We start from the raw sequence: 24,634 nt of genomic DNA on the forward strand, positions 1-24,634 counted from the left end.
ATGCTCCGTGATGCCCTCACACGTGTGTCAGGCCATGTTCATACGTAATATCAAAAGTGGGTGACTAAACCTAGCATACAGACAAGGCGAGCACAATTCCATGTCATCCGCATATTTATCAATGACAGTGAACAGACTGAGACCATTTTCGAAGCAAAAACGCACAAATGTAGACTCCCAGCTCCCAGCCAGCCAGCCAGCCAGGAGAACGACTGGCAGACTTGGAGCTAACATGCAAAGCAGAGGCAGCAACAGAGAGATGGAAGGAGAAGAACGACACAAACACAGAGGTGGATTTACCTACCACACACGGGCAGAGAGAAGGGAGCTTAGTGCGGCCCTTCATGAGCAAGAGACAGAGGAAAAACAGAATCCCAGACACCCGCAGTAGAAGATGGGAGGGATGGGGGAGAAAAAGAGAGGAGAGAGAGGGATGGGAGGCTGGGGAAGGGGGGAAAAATGAAATAAAGGGGAGAGGGAGAAAGGACAGACGAGGCGGGAGGGGGCATGTCGTACCAGATGCAGAAAGAGAGTTTTCCTGGAAGCCAGAATTTGTTGGTATTAGATTTTTCTTGGTGGTAAAGTCTGAAAAGGAAGGACGGGCAGTTCGCTCCAGCCGTGACTCATAAAATATGTTTGTCACTGCTGCTGAGGGAGGGAGGCAAAAGAAAGGCGAGGTAGTCACCGCATCTGTCTACTGTCATTTTTTTTAATTGTTGTTTTGTCTCTAACATTTTCCCACCTATGACACTCTTTATTTTCAAGGATAAACCTCCTCAGAGCACACAGGCGAGAAGTATTTTTGATTAATTAACAAAACCATCACACTTACATAATAGATTATATCTGGTTCTTTGAAAAATGTTTAGAGATTTGATTTTAAAGCTGGCCTTATATGCAAATAGAATATAAAAGATTAAGGTCAAATCAAAGAAATAGATTTTGCTGTTTAAATGCAGCACTAGAAAAAGATACAAACACCTGCTTGCAGTAAACAGCACAACTGGACAGAATAATGTCCATTCAAAATTACGCAAAACAAGTTTAATGTCTCACCTTCCTGCAACACTTTCTAGTTATTCTTATAGTCTTGGAATAACTCAGCTCTTCATGTAATACACAATTACTGTCACTGAACCGGCAGACAGCTGGTTCCAAATGCAGCAGGTTTATTATCACAGCTACAAGTCCACAAAGCTAAATCAGGGTCAGGCAGGCAGAGGTCAATAATGAGCATTGGAGCATCAGAAAAGAAACTTGTCTGGTCAGGATCCAGGTGAGAGTCGGGACAGGCGGCATGCAAAGGGAGTCAGAGACAAAACAGGGTCAGGAAAACAGAAGATCAGCTGCATATGAAATGCTCAGTAATGTAGGCAGAGTGGCACAAACAACACCAGGAACTGTGTGCTGGGGTTGCTGGGAGATGTAGTGGGTTCAGTACTCTGGAGACAGCTACCGCCGGTGACCAGAGGGGGAGACAGAGCACTGACTCCTGACGATTATAGTATTTTTCATACTGTAATTCCATACTTACATATGGGTTAATTTTGGTTTTACTTTCTGATACCAAAGGGATTTTGAGAGACGCTCTGTCAAAATGTATAAGTGTTTCTTTACAAGTTGTAAATAAGGTTGGGTATTATTGGAAATACGCTAACGCGACTAATGTGTAGCGGTGTCAGACTCTGTCTTTTTTTTACATGTTACTAAAGAGCTGGGAGTTAGCATAGTCAGAAATGTTTAGTCTGCCATTTTCATGAGTTGTAAAATAGGCTAGAGTTGCGACATTAGCCTGTTACCATTGTCCAGGAAACGTAAAGTGCAACGCCATATTAGACATGTCAGTAAACAATGAGACAGCTTAGTTGAGACAGTAAAATAACCATAAAATGCTTCATTTTGATCATCTTTTAAAAGGATAAAAACTGTGATCATTACAAAAAAAGACCCAGTGCAACAAATGAACAACATTTCAAAATTTTCCATAAATAAGTACGTTATAATATAATTGTTTTTCCAGCTCTTTGCAATTCTAGCACAGCAGTTATCAGGCATCTAGCCCTATTCAGTATCACATCCAACTTTGTATACGCAACAAGCTAGCGTAGCAACTCTAGTCTTTATAGCTCATTGGCTGGAAGTTACAGGTATTGTAAATACGCTAATCCTGCTAATGTAGCTAACTTGTTAGAAACAAGCTACTGCGAACACAGTTAATAAAGACTGACTGATCTGACTCTTTTGTCTCACTAAGTGCGCCTTATATACGATACTAGTTCAAAAATAGACCATACATTGACTGTAGGCCCTATAATGTGTTGTGTTGGAACGATGGATGCAATCTTTCTGACCAGATGTTCACTGAGAGGGAAAGTTAATCCAAAGGGCAAACAAACAAGTATTTCACTATTTAGTTTGTGATTAGTACAAAATCAGCAGTCAAACGCTCATATTTTTGAAGTGTAGCAATGTATATAAAATATGCAAGACTTCTGCATGAACACAACTGGAATCAAATTACGAGGTTACACACGTTTATAAAACATGTTTTGGCTTTTACCTTTTTTGTCCTTTTGGTAACCCTGTGGTTTCCATGGATATGTTCATTTCTTGGGGACATGACTAATATGTCAACCAAAGAACTTCTCATTTTGAGTCAGCCATCTTTTAACTAGACAACAGCCAGCCACTGTTCAGCGATACAACCAAGGGCGGGGCTAAGTGGAGAATGGGGACAGCAGCTACCACCCCAATTTTTGAGTCAATATTAGTGTCATGATTGACAAAGATAAAAATATCATCAAAATAAGCTTCTTTTATCATTGCAAAAAATCACCAAAGCAATATATTCAAACAAAATAAAAACAATAATAGTAAAAAAAAAAATCTCATTTGCCACCCCTCCTAAGTCTTCTACCCCCTCCCTCTCATATTAAATGCTCTAGCTCCGCCCCTGAATAGATCCCATCTTTGTCTCTGCTCAAAAACACAGAGGGGCTGATCTGCAAACTAATAGGTTGTTTCAACTATCTAAATATCAAGCTTGGCTAAAACATGACAATCAATTTTTTCTCATGCGCGTCCGCTTAGCTTGAAAAGTGGTTACGCAGAAGTTAGCTTTGCTCAAATGACACTAAAACGGTCACCACCTGCACCGCCTTACTAGTTAAATATTCTACAGGTTTTTAACTACTTTTTCAAAAGTTTCCTGGCAATTTAGCTTTCTGCATGAAATTTACTGATATTTGACAGAAAAATCCACAGAAAGTTGTTTTTAAAATTTCTCTCAAAGATTGCATAAATCTGCTTTGTAATTAAAAATAATAACCCATACAAGATCAATTATCTACTACTTAGCTATTAATAATTATTATGATTTCTTTAGTATCATTTTATATTTCTATTAATATAAAACATAAAACCCTGAAGTACCCGGGGAATGCCACAAAAAGTTTCTACAAGCTATCTTAAAAAAAATGTCGACATTTTATTTAACATGACAGTAATTCTGTTTGTGACAATTATTCACTTATTATCCAATGATTCGTCCATTAAAACTAAGGCTTTTTAATTTGACATTTAAACTGCAATTACTCCTCAACTGGTGATCTGATTTTAAGAACTTCAACCACTAAAACCAAAACTGAAGTGGTTTTAAAATCTAAAAAAAAAAAAAAAGTGTCCAACTGCATTTTACTAGAATGTATCATGACAAGGTCAAACTTTTGTACATTTTGGGTAAAAGGAAATTGAAAACAGTAAGAAAAAGCTTTTTTTTTAGATTTCTGTTCAAGGACTTGTTGAAAACGCAGACAAAATGCACAACAATACCTTGCTTGGCAGACTTCTGGCCAATTAAAATAATCTTTGATTTAGGAAGCATTTCTGTGATAAACCCAATACAATTCTATTTATTTTTTTTACAAAATTGTCCAACATGTGTAGGACAAACAAACCCTTAATTGCTGGGTTTCATCTTAGAAAATTAGGCAACATATACATCTTTTTCATAAAAATGAAATGTTTTGATAAAGTTATTACATTGTGATGCTTCTTCTTCTCAACAGCTAAGCAGTCATACTTGTGAATTTCACTTAGTCAGATGAAGTTTAGTTTGTAATTATTATGTAATTATGTAAAAAAGATTATGTAATGTAGTTCTCCCTTTGCTTACATGAGAATTTAGATGTTAATCACCACAGCTTATCTGTCAGTTCATCTTTCAAACTCCCTGAATCTCTTTCGGTTGCTGGAGCCTATCCCAACTACTGCTGAGCGAAGGTGAGGTACGCCGCAGAGCCACACAGTCACATTCACACCTAGAGACAATTAAGAATCACCACTTAACCTATGAAGCATGATTTTGAACTGTTGAGGGAAGCCGGAGGTGCAGAAAAAATTCACACAAATAAACAGGTGCTCTCTTTTTCCACACAGGAACAACATCATGTTAGGCAGCACAACGTTTTTTACATTTAGATTTAAATTAAACTATTTTATATTCAGAACTGAACAACTTGTGATGCCAAAGATCCAACAGGTGTTTCTGCTAGCAGGGGACTTTTAAAAAACAAAGTTCATTTAAGTCAAAATCAATTGAAAATTACACAAAGATTCTAAACTTTTTAATGGTTTTTATGTTTACAGCATAAAAATAGGCAGAAAAACACTTGTAAAACTAGATTGACAATCTAGAAGAGCAAATGACAGCAAACAGACAATAAAATAACATGAAGCAGCAAATCAAAGAAGTCTATGAGAGTGAATGATTAGTTACAAAAAGACAAAATACTTCTCATAAAGAACATCAGGCTCAGAAATGAAGATTACTTACACTAAAAGAAATCAAATTCTTACACAGAAGGTCAACAGAAAACAGAGAAGAACTTGTACAAAACTAAACATATGGACTATGACAGCATTCTTAGTAATCCCGCCATGCACGGCTATTAAAGGACGACGGGATTTTCACAATTTAGATCCCCAAGCCATCACAGAACCGCCTACATGATGTCCTTCATGTTTAAATTCATCCTGAACAAGCAGAAAGTGTGAACTGCCAAGAATTCAAGAACTTGTCAGAGAAGACGACCAAAACAGATTCATTGTTCACTCTGCGGATAACAGAAACGTCACTTTTGTTTTAGGAATTTTACTGACTTTAGAAGGATTTAAAACATTTTAATACTTTAATCTGAACAAGATTTACAGAGTTTGAACAATTCAAGTTCTCTGAACATCATGAGAAGAATAAAAAATCATGCACATTTTTGTTCTACTATTCCCTAATTTATCTATATCTCTCAATATGTTTGGGTAAGTACATGTCCTAGTTGTTTAAAAATATATATTTTTATGAAATATATTTATTTGTTTGGCCACAAATTCTGCTTTTGAGGCACCTAGTGACCCACTCTTTTCAAAATTACAGTTGTTAAATATTTATTATATCAATATTCATCAGATACTGTACCTACATTTTCTATAATCAATCAAAATATAAAAAAATGTGTGTAAATTAATAAATCAAATCAAATTAAGATGGTATTAAACAAGTAATGTGACTATAATACGACTGCATGTGATGCGTAAACTATTTTTTACTTTCACCTTGGAGAGAGGAGAGTTTTGAAATAACTTTATTGACATAAAAGATATGCACAGAAACTGAAAAATAACATATAAACTCAGCTTTTTTTTTAAACTGTCGTTCTCAGAGCAGAGTGTCAGTAGTTCAAAAGAATTTCACTTCTGAGTTATGGGCGGGACTGCTGCAGAGCAACCCCGTCCCCATGTCCCCTCACCCTTCTGTTTAATGCTTTCCTACTAGAACTGGGCAATACTGAGCATTTGATCCAATATAGGTCAATGTTGCCGATATTGATACCAATATCGATATTTTTCTTAAATGGAGTGAATGTGACATGAAGATTTCAATTGTTTTAAATCATCGTGAATTGTTTTTTTGTGAGTTTCCCTATTTTTTAGATAACTTGATAAACGTAAAAACAGAATTAGGACAATATGTTCAAGTAAATGGAAAATAGTTTAATAAATTAAAAACCTATAGAAATTAAATAAAAAGTGAAGAAGTGATGTAACATTCATGTAAAACAGTCAACAAACCAAAAGAAACAAGTAAATATGATGAATAATGAACTTGAGATCGATACTCTCTGTATTTTGGATCCATCCACCCAGCACTATGTGTGACGGGTTGTGCAGCGAAATTGTAATAATAATTGGAAGTATCCAGTCGTACAGCTTTGATCCAGATTCCAGCTCAGACGAGGAAAACAAAGACGTACACGGATCTATTTGTCTACAAGTGGATGTGTCAGAAAGGAGCGGAGCAGAAAGCTTAAGGCCAAATGGTTGTAGCTTCTGTGTCTATACGTTGTACAAGTAGTACACTATACAAGTATACGCCATTTACCATTTACGTCTCAACTACAAGCTTTTTCCAACAGCATTTTTCTGTCTGCTCCTGATTCACAACAGTTTGACTAAATAAATACTCAGAAATGCAATTTTTTTACCTTAATTTTCTTATATTTGTACCAACACCATTACAAAAACTCCACAAGAACATGTTAAAAACAGGATTTTGATGGGAGTGATGTCCACATCTTCCCTTAACTCCCTTGATTCAAATATTCAATCCTCGGAATGTCATAAACAAAAGCTTTTGGGAGTAACTCAAGTTTAGCTAGTTTTTATTGTAAAATGCACGAGTATTCGCAAAAATGTTGCTGATTTGTCTGTGTATGTGGACTAAAATCCACAAATCAAATTAGAATTAAAAAAGGAGAAATCAGAAAGCAAAAGGCTGGTTGACATGGTTCAGAGCAGAGACAGTGCATGTACTGGAGGATGCTAAATGTACTACTGCTGAGTACGGGTTAAAAGAAGACCAATTAAGAGACGTGAAGGTTAATTTAAATAGGATGTGTGAAGGAATCCGACACAGACACCATCTATTAGAAGAAGAAAGAAAATACGAGAGGTCTTTCAGCTGTGTGACAATGAACTGGCATATTTTAATTGCAGCATTTCTTTTAATAAAACATGTTCCATCACAAATGAAATTATTGTCATGTTCACCAATAGCACTGTTTTGATCAAACAGTTGGCGGCATGATGCCCGACCCGTCCACCAGACCATCTGTCCGTGCAAACAATGCATCACCTCTGGTTTATGCGTGAAAGTGTAAATGTGTATGAGTAAGATTAAAAGCACGATGAAGGCGGCTAGAACCTATATGGACCAGTAAATGCAGTTTGAAGGAATGCATTACGGGGTGAAAGTGCTCCTCAGTGAGAAGCACTTTGATAGGTCGACGACCTTTTTACACATTCAGTTTATTTGCTTCACATTAGCCCGTAATACTAAATCTATGATTTCCCCCACTGGATTCTAACTAGCAACTTTTTGCTGAGAAAACCTCAGAATAATAGTCATTTATTTGTTTGAATTACATAAGTATTCCTGTTACCGTTGAGAGCAGGAATGAAGAGGAATTGGCTTTACTGATGACATATTGGAAATCATTCAACGAGCTAGTAAGTAATGATATAATTCCTGATTTGAAATGCCATGACTCCAGCTTGGGAAAACATGGGAAAGGAAAATAAATCTTTTTTTTTTTTGTCTTTTGATTGTCAGAATCAGCAGTGGTAATACGATAGGTCAATATCGTCTGTTGAATGTATTAACAGGTGGTTCAAATGTACTGGAGGAAGACTATAAGTGGAGCTGCACCCCATGGGACTATTTTACAGTGGACCGCTGTCAGGTGATGGATGGGTCGTGGCACCTGCAGAAGTTAGGCCTAAAGCCCTCAGTGACACGCTGAGCTGGGGCTTGTGCATCAGCCTCAATGTCAGTAACTAATGACAGCTGGAGCACATCGTGCCATTTTCGTCGGGAATGAAGCCTGTCAGAGCAGTGTCAAACGCCGCGTGGCCCGTGGATCTGGCCACATAAGCCCAAACGCTAATTTTTCTATTCTCTGGGTTCACGAGCAGCCACTGCAGCTACCTACACAGAGGTCATCCTCCTACCTGCACTCTGTGGGTTTCGCATTATCAACATCCTTCAATGGCAGGAATCTCTCCATCTCTCTTTTCCCTCTCCTCTCTGCCTCCCTTCTTCCTTTCATCTCTATTCTCTCCATGATGATACCCCTGCCATGTTGTCATGGCAACAATCGGGCCCTGATTGCTTGGTTGCTAGGCAACTGACATCACCTATAAGAGGAACATGAAGATACAAAGCCAGGGACAAACAAGTCACACAAAATATGTGCGCTTGTAAGAGCAAATCTTTGTTCTCGTGTGTTCTCATGGTGTCGTTTGCTCGTGTGGTGTCACTCATCACTAATATGATGACGGAGGGAGGGGCGGGTTCAGTTTTATAGCTTCAGTCTTTCTCTAAAGGTATACATTATTCAACATATCGTAAAGCAAAACCTGAATTTTGGAGTGATCCTTACCAAAGAGAAGGATAAAAAGGTGACCTAAATTCCTCATAAAACCCTGAAACCTGCGATGGCACACAGCTCACAAATGCCCCGTACTTCTGATTCATGTATTCCCAATTAGAAAACAAGCAAAGATGCTCCTCTCACGACCACAGAGCGGGTATGCAATCTCGGGCTTGTGCTAATGCAGCATAATCTGACATCGGAGCATTAAAAGTGTGAGCAGAGACAAACACCAGCAGCTGGGCTCTCATCCGCTCCTGCACTGCAGTTTAATCTGTTGCCACAAGGTGTCATTGTGTGCAGAAAGAAACAAAAATGATCACCCTCTCAATGAAAATCTGATCCTATTTGCAAAGGTAATCGGAGAGCAATTCAAATCCAGCATATCAGCTGTGCTACTCGTGTTGTTACACAGTTTTTATGTCTAAAACATATCACACCTTCAAATCACAACACAAAGCTATAGCCACTTTAGCTTTAGCATATAAAAATATGTAATATGACTATAAAACCATGCTAGAGAATCACTAGTTGATCTGTTACAACCCTCATCTTTGCCTTAACTTCTTATCTGGACAAATCCATGGTACCTCAACAGTCGTCTGTGCTTCTTTTCCATTCCAGGCAGAGTAGCTGTCAGCCACCACTGCAGGCTTGTGTTTTGCCCTGAGCCTTCTAGCTGAATGTGAGAGGACAAAGTCTCAGGCCCAAATGACCCGTGATGGATCTGATCTGTCACCTGTCATATGCCCAGCATCGGAACAGACAATGATACTGACAGCCCGAATACTCAACCCTCTCAGCAGGGCCTGCTTTTTAAGAGGAATGATCCAGAATAACTTTTATTTTTACTTTTGGAATTACTGCTAGGCTGTTTATGAGTTAAAATATTATAGCAACGATGACAAGCAAACCTCATTTTAATTTCTTTTGATTTAATCTACAGAAAAATGAAGTTTGAAAGCTTCTCGAATGAGAAAGACAAAAACGGTTGCACAGACTGCATTTAAAAAAAGAAGCATCTAAGAGCCTTCTCACCAGCTGAGGCGCCTGCTGGCAGTGTAAAAGAGCTGAAACAATATATATCTTAAATGCGAAGTACACCCACTCCATCCTTGACTCTAAAAGTCGAAGGAATTCAAACCGAGAAGCATGCACGTTTAAAGATCAGCACAATTAAATCATTTGGCTTTTACTTTTTCCACTTGAATAAAAAAAAAATCTTATCTTTAATTTTTTGTACAGTCTCAGAAATAAGTTAATTAAGTTCAGCCTTCAGTTAAAAAAATAAAATAAAAAATTGGTACCCCGCAGCAGCCGCCTACCTCCAGTTAATTAAACCTGATGAGTTTACCTGCTTTCCCACTCGAGTCAAGCACAACTGCACTCAGAACGCGCAGAAGCCACCTGTGCCGGCGCAGGATGTTCTGCAGTCAGTCTGTGTGAAATCTCTGTAATCATGTAAGTGGAGGGCTTTTCTTGAAGAAAAGTGGCTGAACGCCTGGGTGAGTGGTGCAATATGCATGTAATATACGTTACGGAATAAAATCATGGTCAAACCCGGTAATTTTCTAGATTTATTCAGCAGAACACACAAGCAAACCATCCAGAGCTGAAATAATAACACAAAAATCTAGAGAGGGAAAATGAAATAAACGCACCTGCATGATCCCCTGAAAGCCGCAGGCTTTTTTTTTTCATGCACCAGTTTTAAACGTCAGCACTTTCCAAGCATGACATCAGACTTTAAGCCTTTCCAGCACTTGTTTTTGTTGTTTTTTAGAGAAATGAACAAAATGTCCACAATACAATAAGCAATGGGAGCTAATAAGAATAAATAACAAGTAGTTAAGCTGTCATTGTGAAATACTAATCCACCCAAACACACCATGTGTGCCATTTGAGCAAATGTGCTGAAATAGGATCGTCAACTCCACATTTTTATATTTAGAAAATCTATGCAGAAAGGCAACACCAAGAAAAGAACTTTGTGTCAGTGAAGGACTTTTTTTCTGCCACTTTAAGACCAGAATGAAGCTGTTTCTGCAGCCTATGATGAACTTAAAGTGCAACTTCGTCCCAAAATGTTATATAAAATGCAACTTCTGGTTAAAATTGCACTAATATTGATGCATATTTATAATCTTTTGTTGTCATCTTTTAAATAGACCAAAGAAGTAAAAATGTTTGCCTTTTTTAATCTTCACTGATTATAAAATAATAATAAAAAAGGATTCTAAGGAGATTTACAGGAAGTTCAATCAAGGATGCTGAGATATCGGATCAATTTGTAGTTATTTATCTTTATGTGACCGCTCTAATAATAATTGAAACCTAGAGCAGTTATAAAATGATTAGGCTGCCACATGAGTCTGAACTTTTATGGCTCCCACATAATAGAGGGAGATTAGAGGGAGATTCATCTACTACTGGAGTACGGAACATGTTCGTATGACAGCTGCTGTGAAACTGCACTGATAGATGCTTCTTTAAGTGAGCATCTTCTAGGAGGTCATCCAGCTTAAAACTATTGAAAATTTAAAGGCTTTTCATACGAGTACAAATACATGAAAATTAACATGAATGGAATATTATGCACTTTTACAATTCACTGGTGAGTAACAGGTAGGTTGTAAAAAGGTTCTAAAATGACATTTTGTTGGATTTTATCATTAAAATCCCACTCTGATTATCTTTTGATCTATTTTAAAAACATTGGTCTTTTAATTATGATTCTGATGTTTTAGCCAAGATAAAATAAGAACCCGTGTTGTTTTCCAAGACATATTTTCTGTAGAACAAAGGTAGCTTGTGTGCAGGACCGTTGACATTCTCTCACGTTAGCTAACAGCCCCTCACACCTGCAACCTATCATAACTGGTGCAACATAAATGGTGAGCAGTATTGGAGTTATCCAGCCTCAAAGTTTTGAGCCAGATACTAGCTCAGACGAGGGAAACAAAGACAAACATGGATTTAGAAGTCTGGATGTGGACGGGGTGAAGCTTGCCGTTGTAGGTCCTATGTCACATCTATGAGCCTTTTCCAATGGCATCTTTCTGTCTTCTCCTGATTCACAACAATTTGAATAAAGAAAAAATACAAAAAAATTCAATTTTGAGTTGAATTTTCTTTACAAATGTTCCCCATCATCAGAAAAATCTTATGTTAAAAACACCAAAGCATATTTTTTATCAGAGTGGGTCTTTAAACAGTCATATTGTACATAATAATCAAAATTTCTTCAGGAACTTTCACTGCTTCACTTTACACGCCACTCGTCATAATGCTTTCATTCAGAACCAATCACTAAATTGCTCGCCTCGTTCTCAGTCGATCAAATTTCCATTTTCCCCAATTTGGTTAAAGGTTGCTTAACATATTGGTGGAGGTTGCTTAAATACCAAGGTAATGTTGCGTCTTATGGACAAATGGAAGAAACACATACAGTTTTATAAATGACTTTGAGTGGTCAGGTTTTCAGAGATGTTTTAAATTTAACACTTACTATTGGTTTCAGTTTTAGCTCAGTTTATTTTAGGCACCAGAATTTGTTCACACCTGAGATATATAAAAAAAAAAAAACAACAACAGCAAAAGCACTTCAAAGAAAACAGAGACCAAAAAGGTGTGAAGGGAAGCAAAGCCTGTTGAGCAAATAAAAATAATTTGGTTCCTTCATATTATGAAATAAACAAACAAATATTATTTTTTCAAAAGTAATCGAATGTTAATGGCTCCAGCATCCCATGACCCAAAAAGCAATTAGTTTGTATAACTGATGGATGTATGAGGTTGATGTCATAAGTTGTGTTTATAGATGAGCAACGCATTAAAATAACTTGTTAGATTTAAAAAAGGAACATTTTTCAACATCTTTGATTTTATTATCTTTTTCCCAGAAATTCCTTCCTTTGACAAATATAAATCTATACTTTGAATTTTCTCCGATTTGTATGTACTGTGGTGAGAACAAAGATGATGAACTACATTATTTAGGTAGTTTTTGGTAACCAGAAAAGCCAAATTCTCAAATCATTGTCAGGTTTCATCAAGCTTTATTTTGTTATGAGTAATGACTGTTTGATCCCTAAGTGTTTAACTGTACTTGATTATTGGATTATGATGATACTCTATGATAAAAGTACTCATTCTGTACTTAATACTCCATTACAGTACTTCATACTGGATTAAGTAAAAAAAAAACAGCTTCTGCTATGAATTTTTGTCCTCTGATTTAAATATGAATACATTATTTCACCTTGAATTTACTTTCATACTCTGCCAATTTTAACATCATTTTTCAGTGTTTTCGCTTTTCTTTGACGATTGCTAAAACGGTCAAAAGAATCCTCTCTAGAGACACAAAAGCAAAATCCAATGATATTAACTTACTGGTACACTAGGTAGAAACCATAGTGCTTGTCTTTCATGAGGTCAGGGTTGTCCTGGTGGTTGATGACATGGACCTCCAGCTGAAGGGTTCTGTTTAAGTCACAAGGACTGGCAGGATTAACACCTGAGTGGAACAGATGTCCAGTGGTGTGGTGCCCTTGAGCAAGACCATCAAAGGCACAAAAAACTTTCAAATAGATCAAATATCATGTTTGGACGGCATGATCCAAATGTGCAGGTTTTAATGATACATGAGGCCACAAACTAAAAAGATGTTCAGAATCAATGAGGACTACTGTATTTTCCTGAGTATAAGTCACATTTTTTTATAGTTTTACCCCGGGGTGCAACTTATACTCGGGAGCAACTTATTTGTGCTTTGTTTTTGTTTTTTTGACATCACTAGGCTCAAATATTTGTTATTTTCTCAATAAACAATGGTTGTCCTTAAGTGGTTGTTTCCTCTAACAATCACTAGAGGGCGCTGCTTCTTAGTATAAGTGCTGAACGCAGAAGAAGAATGGTCGTCCAAAACAAACTTGGAAGAGGATCTGATTGTTTTCCACTTAAACTTAGATATTTTTCTAATACACATCGAAAGGTTAGTATTCTTGTTTTTATTTATCTATTTATTTTTTAGCTATGCTGGGCTTAGCAGATTTGTTCTGAAACGTCAGACTTTTCTCCCATATGTAGTACAACTTATACTCCAGAGCAACTTATATATGGTTTTCATCTTCTTGATTAGACATTTTTTGCTCTTGCGACTCATACTCCGGTGTGACTTAATACTCTGGAAAATACGGTATATTATACTTAAGGATGGATAATTCAACCCTATCAACACCCTTCTTGGGTTAGTAAGTAAACCTTGATCAGCTGAGAGTAAAGGACTATAGTGATGACCAGTTCTTTCATTGCATCCAGTTTAAGTTAAGTGGCAAGCTGCACATACAGCTGCACTCAGAAACAAAATGGTGGTTTAACCCCCAATCAAACCCCTTAATGCTGAGTGTCAAGCATGTAGTCATTGTGTCCCATTTTTCGGAGTCCTTGGCCATAAATTTGAACTCATAAACTTCCCATCTCAGGGCAGACACTCAGGGCAGTCTTAAAACCGTAATGTCTGTTAGTGCTTTAGAAACCGGGACATCTAGATAAACCCCTGCATGTTTTAACCGAAAAATGAATTGATTTATATCCTAAAAAAACTTATAGATCTCTAAACTGTCCCAGACAGTAAATCAAATTTCTGAAGGGAATTCCATGCATCCCAGGGATTTCTGCAAACGGAACGCCTTCAAGTCTTTTAAAGATTGTATGTTTAATCACATTTTAAAATGGTATTTTTTAACCTCGTTGGTAGATAGATTGGGCAGATTAAGATGCAAACACTAACATACTTGTAACATAACAGTTTATATCTTCACAAAAAGTATTTATTTAGGATACATCAGTTAAGATTTAAAAAAAAAAATGTAAAAACTGCAATAACTTAGCTACATTGTCTAACCTCCTGGTGTTCCAACTGGATGAGAGTAAAAAGGATAAATCTGCCATTTAGATGTGAAGACATTTAGGCCAAATTAAAATTCTCCCCCCGCCCCTCCAGTTGTTGGGGCATTTGGAGGGGTAGGGTTTTCTGAAATTGTTTTTTTAATGGCTAACCCTCCCGGTGAAGGGTTGTGTAAAAGAAGCCCTTTTCTTCACATGGATGTGCTCTGAAGCTGAGAAGTTTACATGTAAATGTAAATATTGACTTTTTGTTTTAGCATGATCTTTTTAAAGTTATAACACCAATGTTGCTATGTATTTCTGAGCGCTAGCAGCTCTGCGCTAACGTAGCTAACCGGCGACTATTGATGACATCATCAAGAGGGAATAATATCTCAATTTAAAGATACTATTTTTCTATAAATCTCATTTTGGAGGGCTAAATAAATGTAGGGGTAGGATAAGAATTTTGATTAGTGAATGATAAAAGTTCAATACACAACAGTAAAAGAATCAAAAGAATTGTAATTATCACAAAATAAACAATGAGTGTACTATTAACTACAACAATTCTGGGGGAAAAAAAGCCTAAATTAGTCAATCTATAACTCCTTCCTATAGGCTACACAACCTAAATGAAACCCTGAAATACCGCAAAAGTTGCCAACAAGTTAGAAAAAAGACAAACATGCGAAAGTAATAAAAACTCCACTCTTCTATTTATAACTTTTTTCTTAATGACTTCCTGCTTAGATCAAGCCTAAAACTCTGCATTTATTATGGGCACAGTGTTAAATTTCCTCAGTTCTGCTGACTTTCAGGAAAGACATTGTTCATTGATTTCTGTGTACTTTTCCTCTTGTAAACATTTTGGAAATGTAAATAAGCAGAGAATCCTGCACCATTTCAGACAGCACGCCATTAGCATGAGTTAGCTTCCACCCTAACAAGGAGTTGAGTTTGTGCTTTTTCTCTGCAGTCTGGACAGAAACATGGATCACCTCATTCTTTTATTGAGATCAACTGGGGAGGAAATTGAGCAAAAATCACATTTATATCTAACTTAATAATTAGATGAACAGATAATTTAAAAAATACAGGTTGACACTTTTGTTGATGAATTTTACAGTTTAAATAGCAACCAAAGATCACGAAAGTCATTTTTAATTTAAATTTTTTACAGATAGGTATCACTTTTCAAGATTTTATTTTGAAAATGTGAAGTGGACGTGTCATCCAGGCTTGTTCTCATGCATTGCTGTATTCCCTCTTGCCTTGAGGTTTTTGTATGCAGGGCTGCATTCTGACTTCAGGACTGTGTTTTCATGCACAGACTGCAGGGTTTGCCTCTCAAATTCTCTCTCAGTCTATTAATGCTCTTTTCTAATGACTTATAGGAGTGTAACAAAAAATCTTCTTAAATATTTCTAGAATGAGACTTTATTGAAATGAGGATAATGTGTTTTCAAATTTTAGACCGGCATCGGTGGTTGGATTTTGCGCAGGTTTGGATTTCAGTACAAGTTTGGCTTGCTAAAGAGCTCATTTTGATATAGCTTCCTTTTCCTTTATCTTTTTCATTCTCTTCTCCGCCATATGTTTGAATCCAAACCAAGCAAACATTGATCATGCAGCACACCAAAGTACAAACGCAAGAATGTTTCATAAAAGATCTCATGCAAGTCTGAAACCCGGTGAGTCATCCTTTTTTCCCTCTCTAATTTAAAAGATATAATCTAAAGCCTTAGTCACAAGTGTACGGGGGTTGACCTGTACGGGTGCTCATGCCTTAGTCACAACTGCCCCTACGGGTGGATACGGGCCGTCTGTGGGAGAAAACTGGGCAAACCTGTACGGGGCACAGAGATGGCCTGCACACAATTTTAAGATCATAGATTCCTCAGTGAGCCCGTATACAGCAAAAATAATCATGCACATCTTTTATGAGCTGTGGGCGACAGGTTGTAGCAAACACTTAACATTTAAGGGTAAAAGGGTGATGTGATGGATAGTTATCTGTAAATCATAAATGTGTGAATCTTACAATTACTTCCCGGAACACTACCACACACACGATAATTGTACATTCCATTTTCATGACGTACGTTGAATTGACTGTGCCAAACGCAAGGGAACTATAAGACGCACCTTTAAGGACCGCTGCTGTCTACTTCTCTCTAAGGCCTAGCCCAGGGGTCGGCAACCTTCAACTCTGAAAGAGCTGATTTCTAACTGACTACAACCCAGTAGGAGCCACAAAGTCTCCTTAAAAAATAAGACACTGATTTGTATTTATGGTACTGTTACTATTATGATAAATAAAAATTAACTGTTCTCATTTTTAATGAGTGAAACAAATATTAGAAGAACTTTTTATTTTTTTCAACTTTTGACAGAAGCTCAGGTGAGTTCCTTTCAAAATAAAAGACTCCCTGCCACATATGATCCTCTCAGTGCAGCAAATGTAATGTCAGCACTGATTAATTAAAAATACAGATAATTTTTGTATTGTTGGTGCTTCAAATGCAAATTTAACAAAATGAAATCTGAGCTAATTAAGCGGCTTTTGGGTTTCTGTCAGACAAGGCGCACAAAAAGTTGTGAAAATGTTGTAGTTTGAGATGTGGTACTGTCCTTCAACTGTTTTTTTTTTTGTTTGTTTTTTACTATTTTCTCAATTTTTACTTTACAGTTACTTTTTCAAATTGAAAAACTTTTTTTTCATTTTTGTAAAACCAAGCCGCAGGTTGCAGACCCCTGGCCTAGACAAAAACTCTGACTAAGGCGTTAGGGTAAAAAAAAAATAAAAAAGGTACAATACACCTGCATCTTAAATGCTTCACCCTATTTTTTACCCTTGAATAAGTGTTCAGACATTTTTTGCACTGGACAGGTCGTATCCACCCGTAAGTGGAGTTGTGACCAAGGCTTTAGAGACAAATAAAACCTTATGGATCTCTGGTATATTTAGTAATGTGAAATGATAAATGTATTTCATATTTAAGTCTGATCCATGATCTTAGCCAAGGTGGAAGCTTCACAAATAACAGCAATGTCGCTCATGATCTATTGTTGAGAGTAGGCAGACTCTCTTTTTACATTCACAACAATGTAAACTAAACAATTTTTATAAAGGGTATGAAATGGTTGATTATTGCTGGCATTTCAACACAGCAGAGGTGTTAATGAGTGACAAAGCAAAAGAAAACGTAGGAGTTCTATTAGAATCTATTAGAATAATCAAGGTCTATTTTGTTAATAATTGTTTATGCAAGCCATGAATATGAAGATGGTCCACAAGTCATGTCCAGGTTCATGTACAGTTAGGAAGGAAAAGACCATGATCAACCTGATCACAGCAGGATGTTCTCCACCTGTAGCCTGATGCAATACAGCAAATAAAAAAAAAATAAATAAAAAAAAACTTGCAATTCTTCCATTAATAGATAAGGCATTTATATCAACCTTCCAGTGATTCATCCATTCAATGATAGATCTACCGATTATATAGAGAGACAGCAAACCCCAAACAGGTAATCACTTCATCCTTTGACAGAAGTAAAAAAAATAACAATAATAAATATTTCTGTTATTTTTCATATCTAACTGTCGGAACAGGCATTTGCTGTTGTATGAGGAAAAAATGAAAACTCCCTAAACTCAGATTAAAACCAGTAATCAACCAATTATATAGCCCAGGGTGTCCAGACTTTTTGTAAAGAGGGTTAGATTTAGTGATGTGTGAGGCCCAAACATTCAGCAGGATTTAGTGAAGCCTTATTATAACATTAAATGCAAATGAACAATTTTGGGGGGAAAATGTATCCTTTTTCTTCGCATAGAACAGAAATACATAAATACAAACCAAAATTACTGTGAATTACTAAATTTTTGAAGAAGAAAAAGTATGTCTAGAAAAAATTAACATTAAAGGGCCTATACCGTGGTTATTTAAGCCTTTCAGAATAAACTATATCCATATATGTCATCATATATTACCTTTGGCACATGAAAGAACACATTATTCATGAAATATTTACCAGTATGAAGCCAAATGAGACAAATCCTTGGTGAGATTGGGCTATATAAATACAATTATGAAATATGAGTTGCTTTTCATACATTTCATCCTGGAACTGGCCTCGGCACACAAAAACAAACAACATCTAAACATTTGTAAAGATCGATGTACTTATTGTGTATCTGCCTTTAGTAGCCTCAGCATTTATTCCAAAAAAATTGGCACCTGGCCTGGCCACTATTAGAGACCAGCATCTAAAGTAACAAACGCCTTTTAGACCCAGTAAGATATTAGAGACAAATGGGAGATATACGGTATTGTGCATTTAAAATGAAAGTGAGAAATGAACATGATATTACACTTAAAAGCTCAAAAAGTTGTTTTTTTTAAGGCATAGGCCATTTAAATCTAGGTTTACATGATATATATTATTCATGATTAAATGATAACTGTAAATTGAAATCATGTGAACAACAATATTATTCAGAAGTATTGTGGTTTTCACCACAGAAAAAAATAAATCTGTTTTGCTAGTTTGGCCCTTAAGACTCTGAAGATCAAGCAGCCACAGGTTTTACAAAGGCGAATAATGTAATAGATCATCGTAATCAAAATCTCGCAGTTCTTTAAAAACACTGGGGCATTATTGATTTTATGACAGGAGCCTGTAGGCTTGTGGAAATTTGAACGTAGGGAGAATTTGGCCCATCGGCCGGACTTTGGACATGCCTGATGTATCTCTTTAATATAATGACTCTCAGTATAAATCTTTTTTTGTTTTTTTTAAACTTGAATTAATGTATTTTATGACACTTTGCTTTTTAAACATCAAAATATTTGGTATTCCACCTAATAAAACTTCAGGAAATCCTGTGGTGTGCATGTCGGACTGTTGTGGAGAGCTGATTATATATATATATATATATATATATATATATATATTAATATGAATCCTTATTTTTCAGATTTAATTCTTCTCCAGTCTGTATTTTTATCTTACTCGACCTGACATCTTGAAAAGACATTTAGCCACTTTCAAGGCCCTTACAGACACCCAGGGGCCACATCCTCACAGTCAGACTGAACAGTCAGAACAATAAGAATAGCAGCGTGTGTTCATTAACGTTTCATGGAAAGTCACTACATTTAGGCTCACTCCGTTTATCTTTTAATCTATTTTCAGACTGTTCCCAGTGCTATTTTAATTATGATTATGCTGTCTATAATCTAGATTGAAAAAAAAAACTGTGCTGTTTTCTAGGACATAGTTTCTGCAGAGCGGCAGGAGTTGTGGTCCCTCACACCCCCAAGCTAACATTACCACTGCAACAAATATGGCGAGCAATATTGGAGCTGTCCAGCCGTACAGTTTGGATCCAGATGTCAGGTCAGACAAGAATCTATTTGTCTTAAGGTTGATGCATAGGAATGGAGAGGAGCAAGGAGCTCGTGGCTTGCCGTAGTAACTTGTACATTACACTTACAAGCTTTTTCAACTGACAATTTTAAATATTTTTTATACATATCCTCTATCATGAGAAAAATGGTACAAGAAGATGCTAAAAAATACAAAGAACACAGTTTTTTGCTGTTTTTTTTTTCTTTATCAGCACAACTAATAAACTTTACATCAACTTAATTAAATTGACCAAGTCTTATTTTTCCCATTTTTACTCCTCGCCTTTCATTACAAGCTGGAATCTTTCACTCGTATCCAGAACCAGGAGCTTCACCTGGAGGAGTTACATTTTGTTCTCACTCAAAGTCCCTTATATTACTCTGAGAATTAGTATCCCTCCATGTGAACCACAGTTAGAGTTGTGGAAAAAAAGTCCAATTATCAAATACTTTTTCCTCAAACCACCAGATGTTTTTACTCCAGAATTCAACTCTGATCAAGTTGTGTTTTCGAAACCATAACTACAATCCTATGCCTACGGATTGTGGTGAAGTAAAGATCCAAAACAAAGCAACCATTTAACTGTCTCATGATAATACGACTCTGCACTTGTAACTCTGACTTTAGTTGCCCCGAGCAAGCAGGCAGCCGTTCACGTTGAGGCGTGTCATACCTGCACCGGATGTACAAAAGGCCTGCTCCTCTCATTGTGCCCTGGGAGTATTTTGGCTGGATCAGAGTTCCTTCTGCCTGCATACAAAAGCTTGATGGACATCAATGCCCTTGAGTGGAGATCATTTGAGCTCACCACTGGATCACTAATCCGGACACACAGTGAGCTGACTCTGATGCAGAGGTGAACCCGAGACGTGGAGAGATGGGGTTTAGCAACGTGAGGGAATCACACCAAGAATGGATCTGCTTCCTATAACTCACAGATTGCTGTAATATCTCCATAAAAAAAAAAATCAGTCTAAAACAAGAAATATTCCATACGAGGCGAACGTGCGTGCTCCTTCCGTGGAGCCATACGTGAAGCCAGTAACGTGTGCACAGGGTCCTGACTTTGACTACATCTTGTCAAATGTATTATTCATTTGAAGCAGCACTAACAGCAGCAGCAGCCTCAAAAGTGATGAAGAAGAGGGTAGATGCTTAGATACAATGCATGGAGCCAGGAGAGGAAGTAAAACTGAAAAAAGACAGGGATTAGTGAAGGAAGAGACCAAAAAAAGACAGAGAGAAAGAAAGAATTGTGGGAAAAGAAAATGTGAGAGGAGAGGAGTGGAAGAACAATGACAACGAGGAAACGAGGGACTAACAAAGGAAGATAGATAGATAGATAGATAGATAGATAGATAGATAGATAGATAGATAGATAGATAGATAGATAGATAGATAGATGCTGACTCAGTGCCATGTGTGGAGGGAAAATCAAATGTTTCTTCAAGCTCACAACCAAAAATAAATCCTGTGATGTTTCCTTACGCTCAAGCCTTATCATTCCAGTTTGAAATGTTATATAAAAACTACTTCTCTGTGATTCATAGGGATCATATATTGTAATTTATTTATTTATTCTGAGAAATTAGTGTAGGAAGGAGAGGAAAATTACATAAGCTGGTTGAAAGTCCAGTCCGCCACTCAGGAGTAACTCCATAGGACCCGGTTTGCCGCTGTTGAAGGCTTTTCAGGGTTCACGTTGATTAAAAAATGAGATTCCAAAAACATGCTGACAGGGCAACATGAAAGGCATGAACCAAACACAATCGCCGTGGTTCTTTCTGCATTTTTCTTCTGTGAGAACTGACGGAAAAATTCAAACGGACGTCACACCAAAACACTCCACACAGAGGCTCAGTGGGGAGGCCATTTAAGCCTCAAAATTCAGCTGGAAAATTTCTATTGTGCGACTTTCTACGTTTTACCTAAATACGCTCTTAGCATAATAACGCTTTAATTCATTTGTCACTCACTGCCTCACCATACCTGCACCCACACAGTAGAAGTTTATGCAGAAGCCCGCACAGGGAGGCAACATTGTTCACATAACCTGTTCTACAGTATGTGGGTGTCAGCGAACAGCTCAGTCAGGAAGCTGCTCACCCATCATCTGCTACATGATGGCGAGCCACACATTTCACCTGCAATGCAGCCAGCTTCCATTAAACTTTAATAAGTCACTTTTAAATGAAATAGCACATATTTTATACCTTTAACTCACTTCTGACAAGCATGTGTGCAGAAGTGAGTTAATTCCTCACAGCAGTGCTTTCGGAGGTGCACAAAAACGGCACCACTAATTGTGGGGGTCAATCAGCAACCCACGTTGCTGATCACTGCTTACATTCCTCAACTGTTTTTCTCAACGCTCCACATTCTCAACCAACCATCTGCCTCACGAGCTCCTGGCAAATATCCCGATCTTCTGTTCTTTTCATTCTGAAACAAGTTTGGTATAATGTTAGCGGCTGCACTTTTTTTTGTAGAAATATGTGAGGGTGGGTGTGTGTGGGGGGGGGACCTTAAGAGCCTTCAGTGCACCCTAATGAAAACCTTTTCATTGTGTCGTTCACCTTGTGTTGCCTGCACCTACTTATCTATCTTTAACTGACCAATAATCTCTGTTGCCACGGAAACAGAGCGCTTTATAAGCAAATGAATGTGCCACAGTTAAGCACAAATTTACGTAATACATCCAAAGGCATTAGATGCATTCATGTCTGTGTTTCCAATTCATGCTGATCAGAAAATATATATATTTTGGATTTTTGTCGACACTTTTTCTTTTTTTGTGTGTGTTTCATCACTTTTAGACAGCAACGAGGAAAGTGGTGTTCACCTGCTTCAGTCAGTAAGTAAGTCTGCTCCACAGAAAATTTAGAACGCCTTGTTGCTTTCCGAACAAACAGTCTGACCCCAGAGTACGGCCTGTGTCACACTCTGATCATTTTCTCTTCATTAGCCAATTTCAATTCAGAGGCCGGCTCCATGGGAGCAGAGTGGCGACTGCTGTCTCTGAGCACAAGTGTGTGATATAACACATTGCTCATTTCCTGCCTGATGGAGGCAGATGTGTGCAGCAGGTAACTAACGGAGGATGAGGTTAGGAGAGGCCACTGGAAAACATGGGGATGTGTTAGCATGCAGAGTGCCCTCCCATAGCATATTCTGCAGCCCCGGCTTGACACAAAGCCCTCCACAGGCAACCCAGGCGCCTCCTCACTCCTGCTTTTACTACATCCACGCAGGTCAGCCAGCCCCTGTTTGTACACTCACAAAGCATGACAGAGTAGGAGATGCTGAGAGAGTGGGAGACAGGGTCATCTGGAGAGGAAGAGTCTCAGAATCTTCTCAAAAAAACTCAATTTTTTTAGGGTTTTGTTTCCCACAGCAAAGAAACGTTAATAATTGAGAGATGACAAAAGAGCTTCCTTCTTCTGTCCTCATACAGTTGTGGCACGTCTCACAAAAAAAAAAAAATGCACACAAACACATGCAGAGCTTGTGTAATGAACAACAGATTGGCTTACCTTTGTAGTCACAATGCACAGGCAGTCCATGGTACTTAGAACAAAATATTGGGGTGTATCTCAACCCCCCCAACCCCCCACAATAGAGGGCTGAGACCCCACTCCCCTCTCCCCAGCCTGCCCCACTCCTGCGCTCTCACTCTCGTCCTGCCTTTCCCCCCTTTTCTCCGCTTCCGTGAATCTCTTCTTTGACTAACTGAACCAGCGAGGGAAAGAGAGGATGGAGGGAGGGGGAAACATGAAAAGGGAGGGGGAGGGCCACAGGGAAACAGAGAGAGTTAGCAAAGAAAAAAAAAAAAAAAGAGTGAGGAAAGGAAGAGGAGGGTGGTCTCGGGATTTAGCGTGAGAGGAAGAGATGGGAAGGTGAGAGTGGATCTGATTCCATTTTCCACGGCGAAAGAGGAATGATGTGGGAGGGGGGGGAGAAAAATGTGGGGTGAATGTGGTGGAGGAATGGGGAGGATGGAGATGGAAAGCAGAGGTGGTGGGATTAACATAAAAAAACAGGGGATCACGTTGTGGAAAGAGGGAGACAGAGAATAAAACAGCGAAAGAGCAGAGGATGAAGAGGAGAAGCTGAGGGAGGGGACAGAGGAGGAGAGGAGAAAGAGAGTGGGTGAGTGCATGTGAAGACAGAAGGAATTAGACCGAAAGAAAATGTGTTGAGGAGGAGAGTGTGAATTACATATGCATCAGAGAAAAAAGACAAGGAGCACCGCGAGAACATCTCAAAGCAGACCAGATCCATGGTGGAGTTTGAGTCGACTTGGTGTAATAACGACAATTAAAGCACATCAAGGCTTTTCTGCTTGTTGAAACACTCTGCAGCTGATGCCTGAGCACTGGTGCAGTTGTTGCCATAGCAATAAGGAGGCTTGTTGCTGTCATATGGTCAGCCTTACTAACCTGGAAAGGAATTCACATCATTCAGTCTCAATAATACTTGATTTTTTTGCTCAGTTTATACATTCTCAGTAATGAAAGAACAAGAATAGTAATAGAATTAGATTTAAAAAGTGACAAAATAAAAATATATATGAAAAAATATTTAAAAATGTTCTGAAAATATTGATAACATGAATTATTTTAAATTTGGAAATTAATTAAGTTTAAATGATTAAAAAAATGATATACTCCATGTACACTCTGCCTTTAAGACCGGATTGTACCATTTAGAGTTGTGGTGAGGGGGAATGTGCGCTTCAGCATCTCCATATTGTCTGCTCTCTGACTGTACAAGCCCGCCCCTCGCTCCCCTCAGCCACACTTTCCAGCTCCCACCATTGAAGGAGCAATGGTGCAGCAA

General features: G+C 37.8%; 1 protein-coding gene across 3 annotated transcripts in view; it reads right to left on the reverse strand.

Moving 5' to 3' along the window:
• The window catches only part of LOC112142280 (disks large homolog 4), an 89,945-nt gene extending 65,898 nt beyond the window's left edge, over window positions 1-24,047 (reverse strand). For 2 of the 3 annotated variants that reach the window (XM_024265566.2, XM_024265582.2), the window contains exon 1: window positions 23,329-24,047. In XM_024265566.2, the coding sequence (XP_024121334.1) occupies window positions 23,329-23,358 (30 nt within the window). In that variant the 5' untranslated portion in view covers window positions 23,359-24,047. Of the gene's footprint in view, window positions 1-304; window positions 435-23,328 lie in introns of those variants that run through there. The other variant, XM_024265556.2, reaches the window with a different exon arrangement.
• Between the last annotated feature and the right edge of the window lie 587 nt (window positions 24,048-24,634).

The sequence above is a fragment of the Oryzias melastigma genome, linkage group LG14, assembly GCF_002922805.2.
Source record: "Oryzias melastigma strain HK-1 linkage group LG14, ASM292280v2, whole genome shotgun sequence".
Classification (NCBI taxonomy): domain Eukaryota; kingdom Metazoa; phylum Chordata; class Actinopteri; order Beloniformes; family Adrianichthyidae; genus Oryzias; species Oryzias melastigma.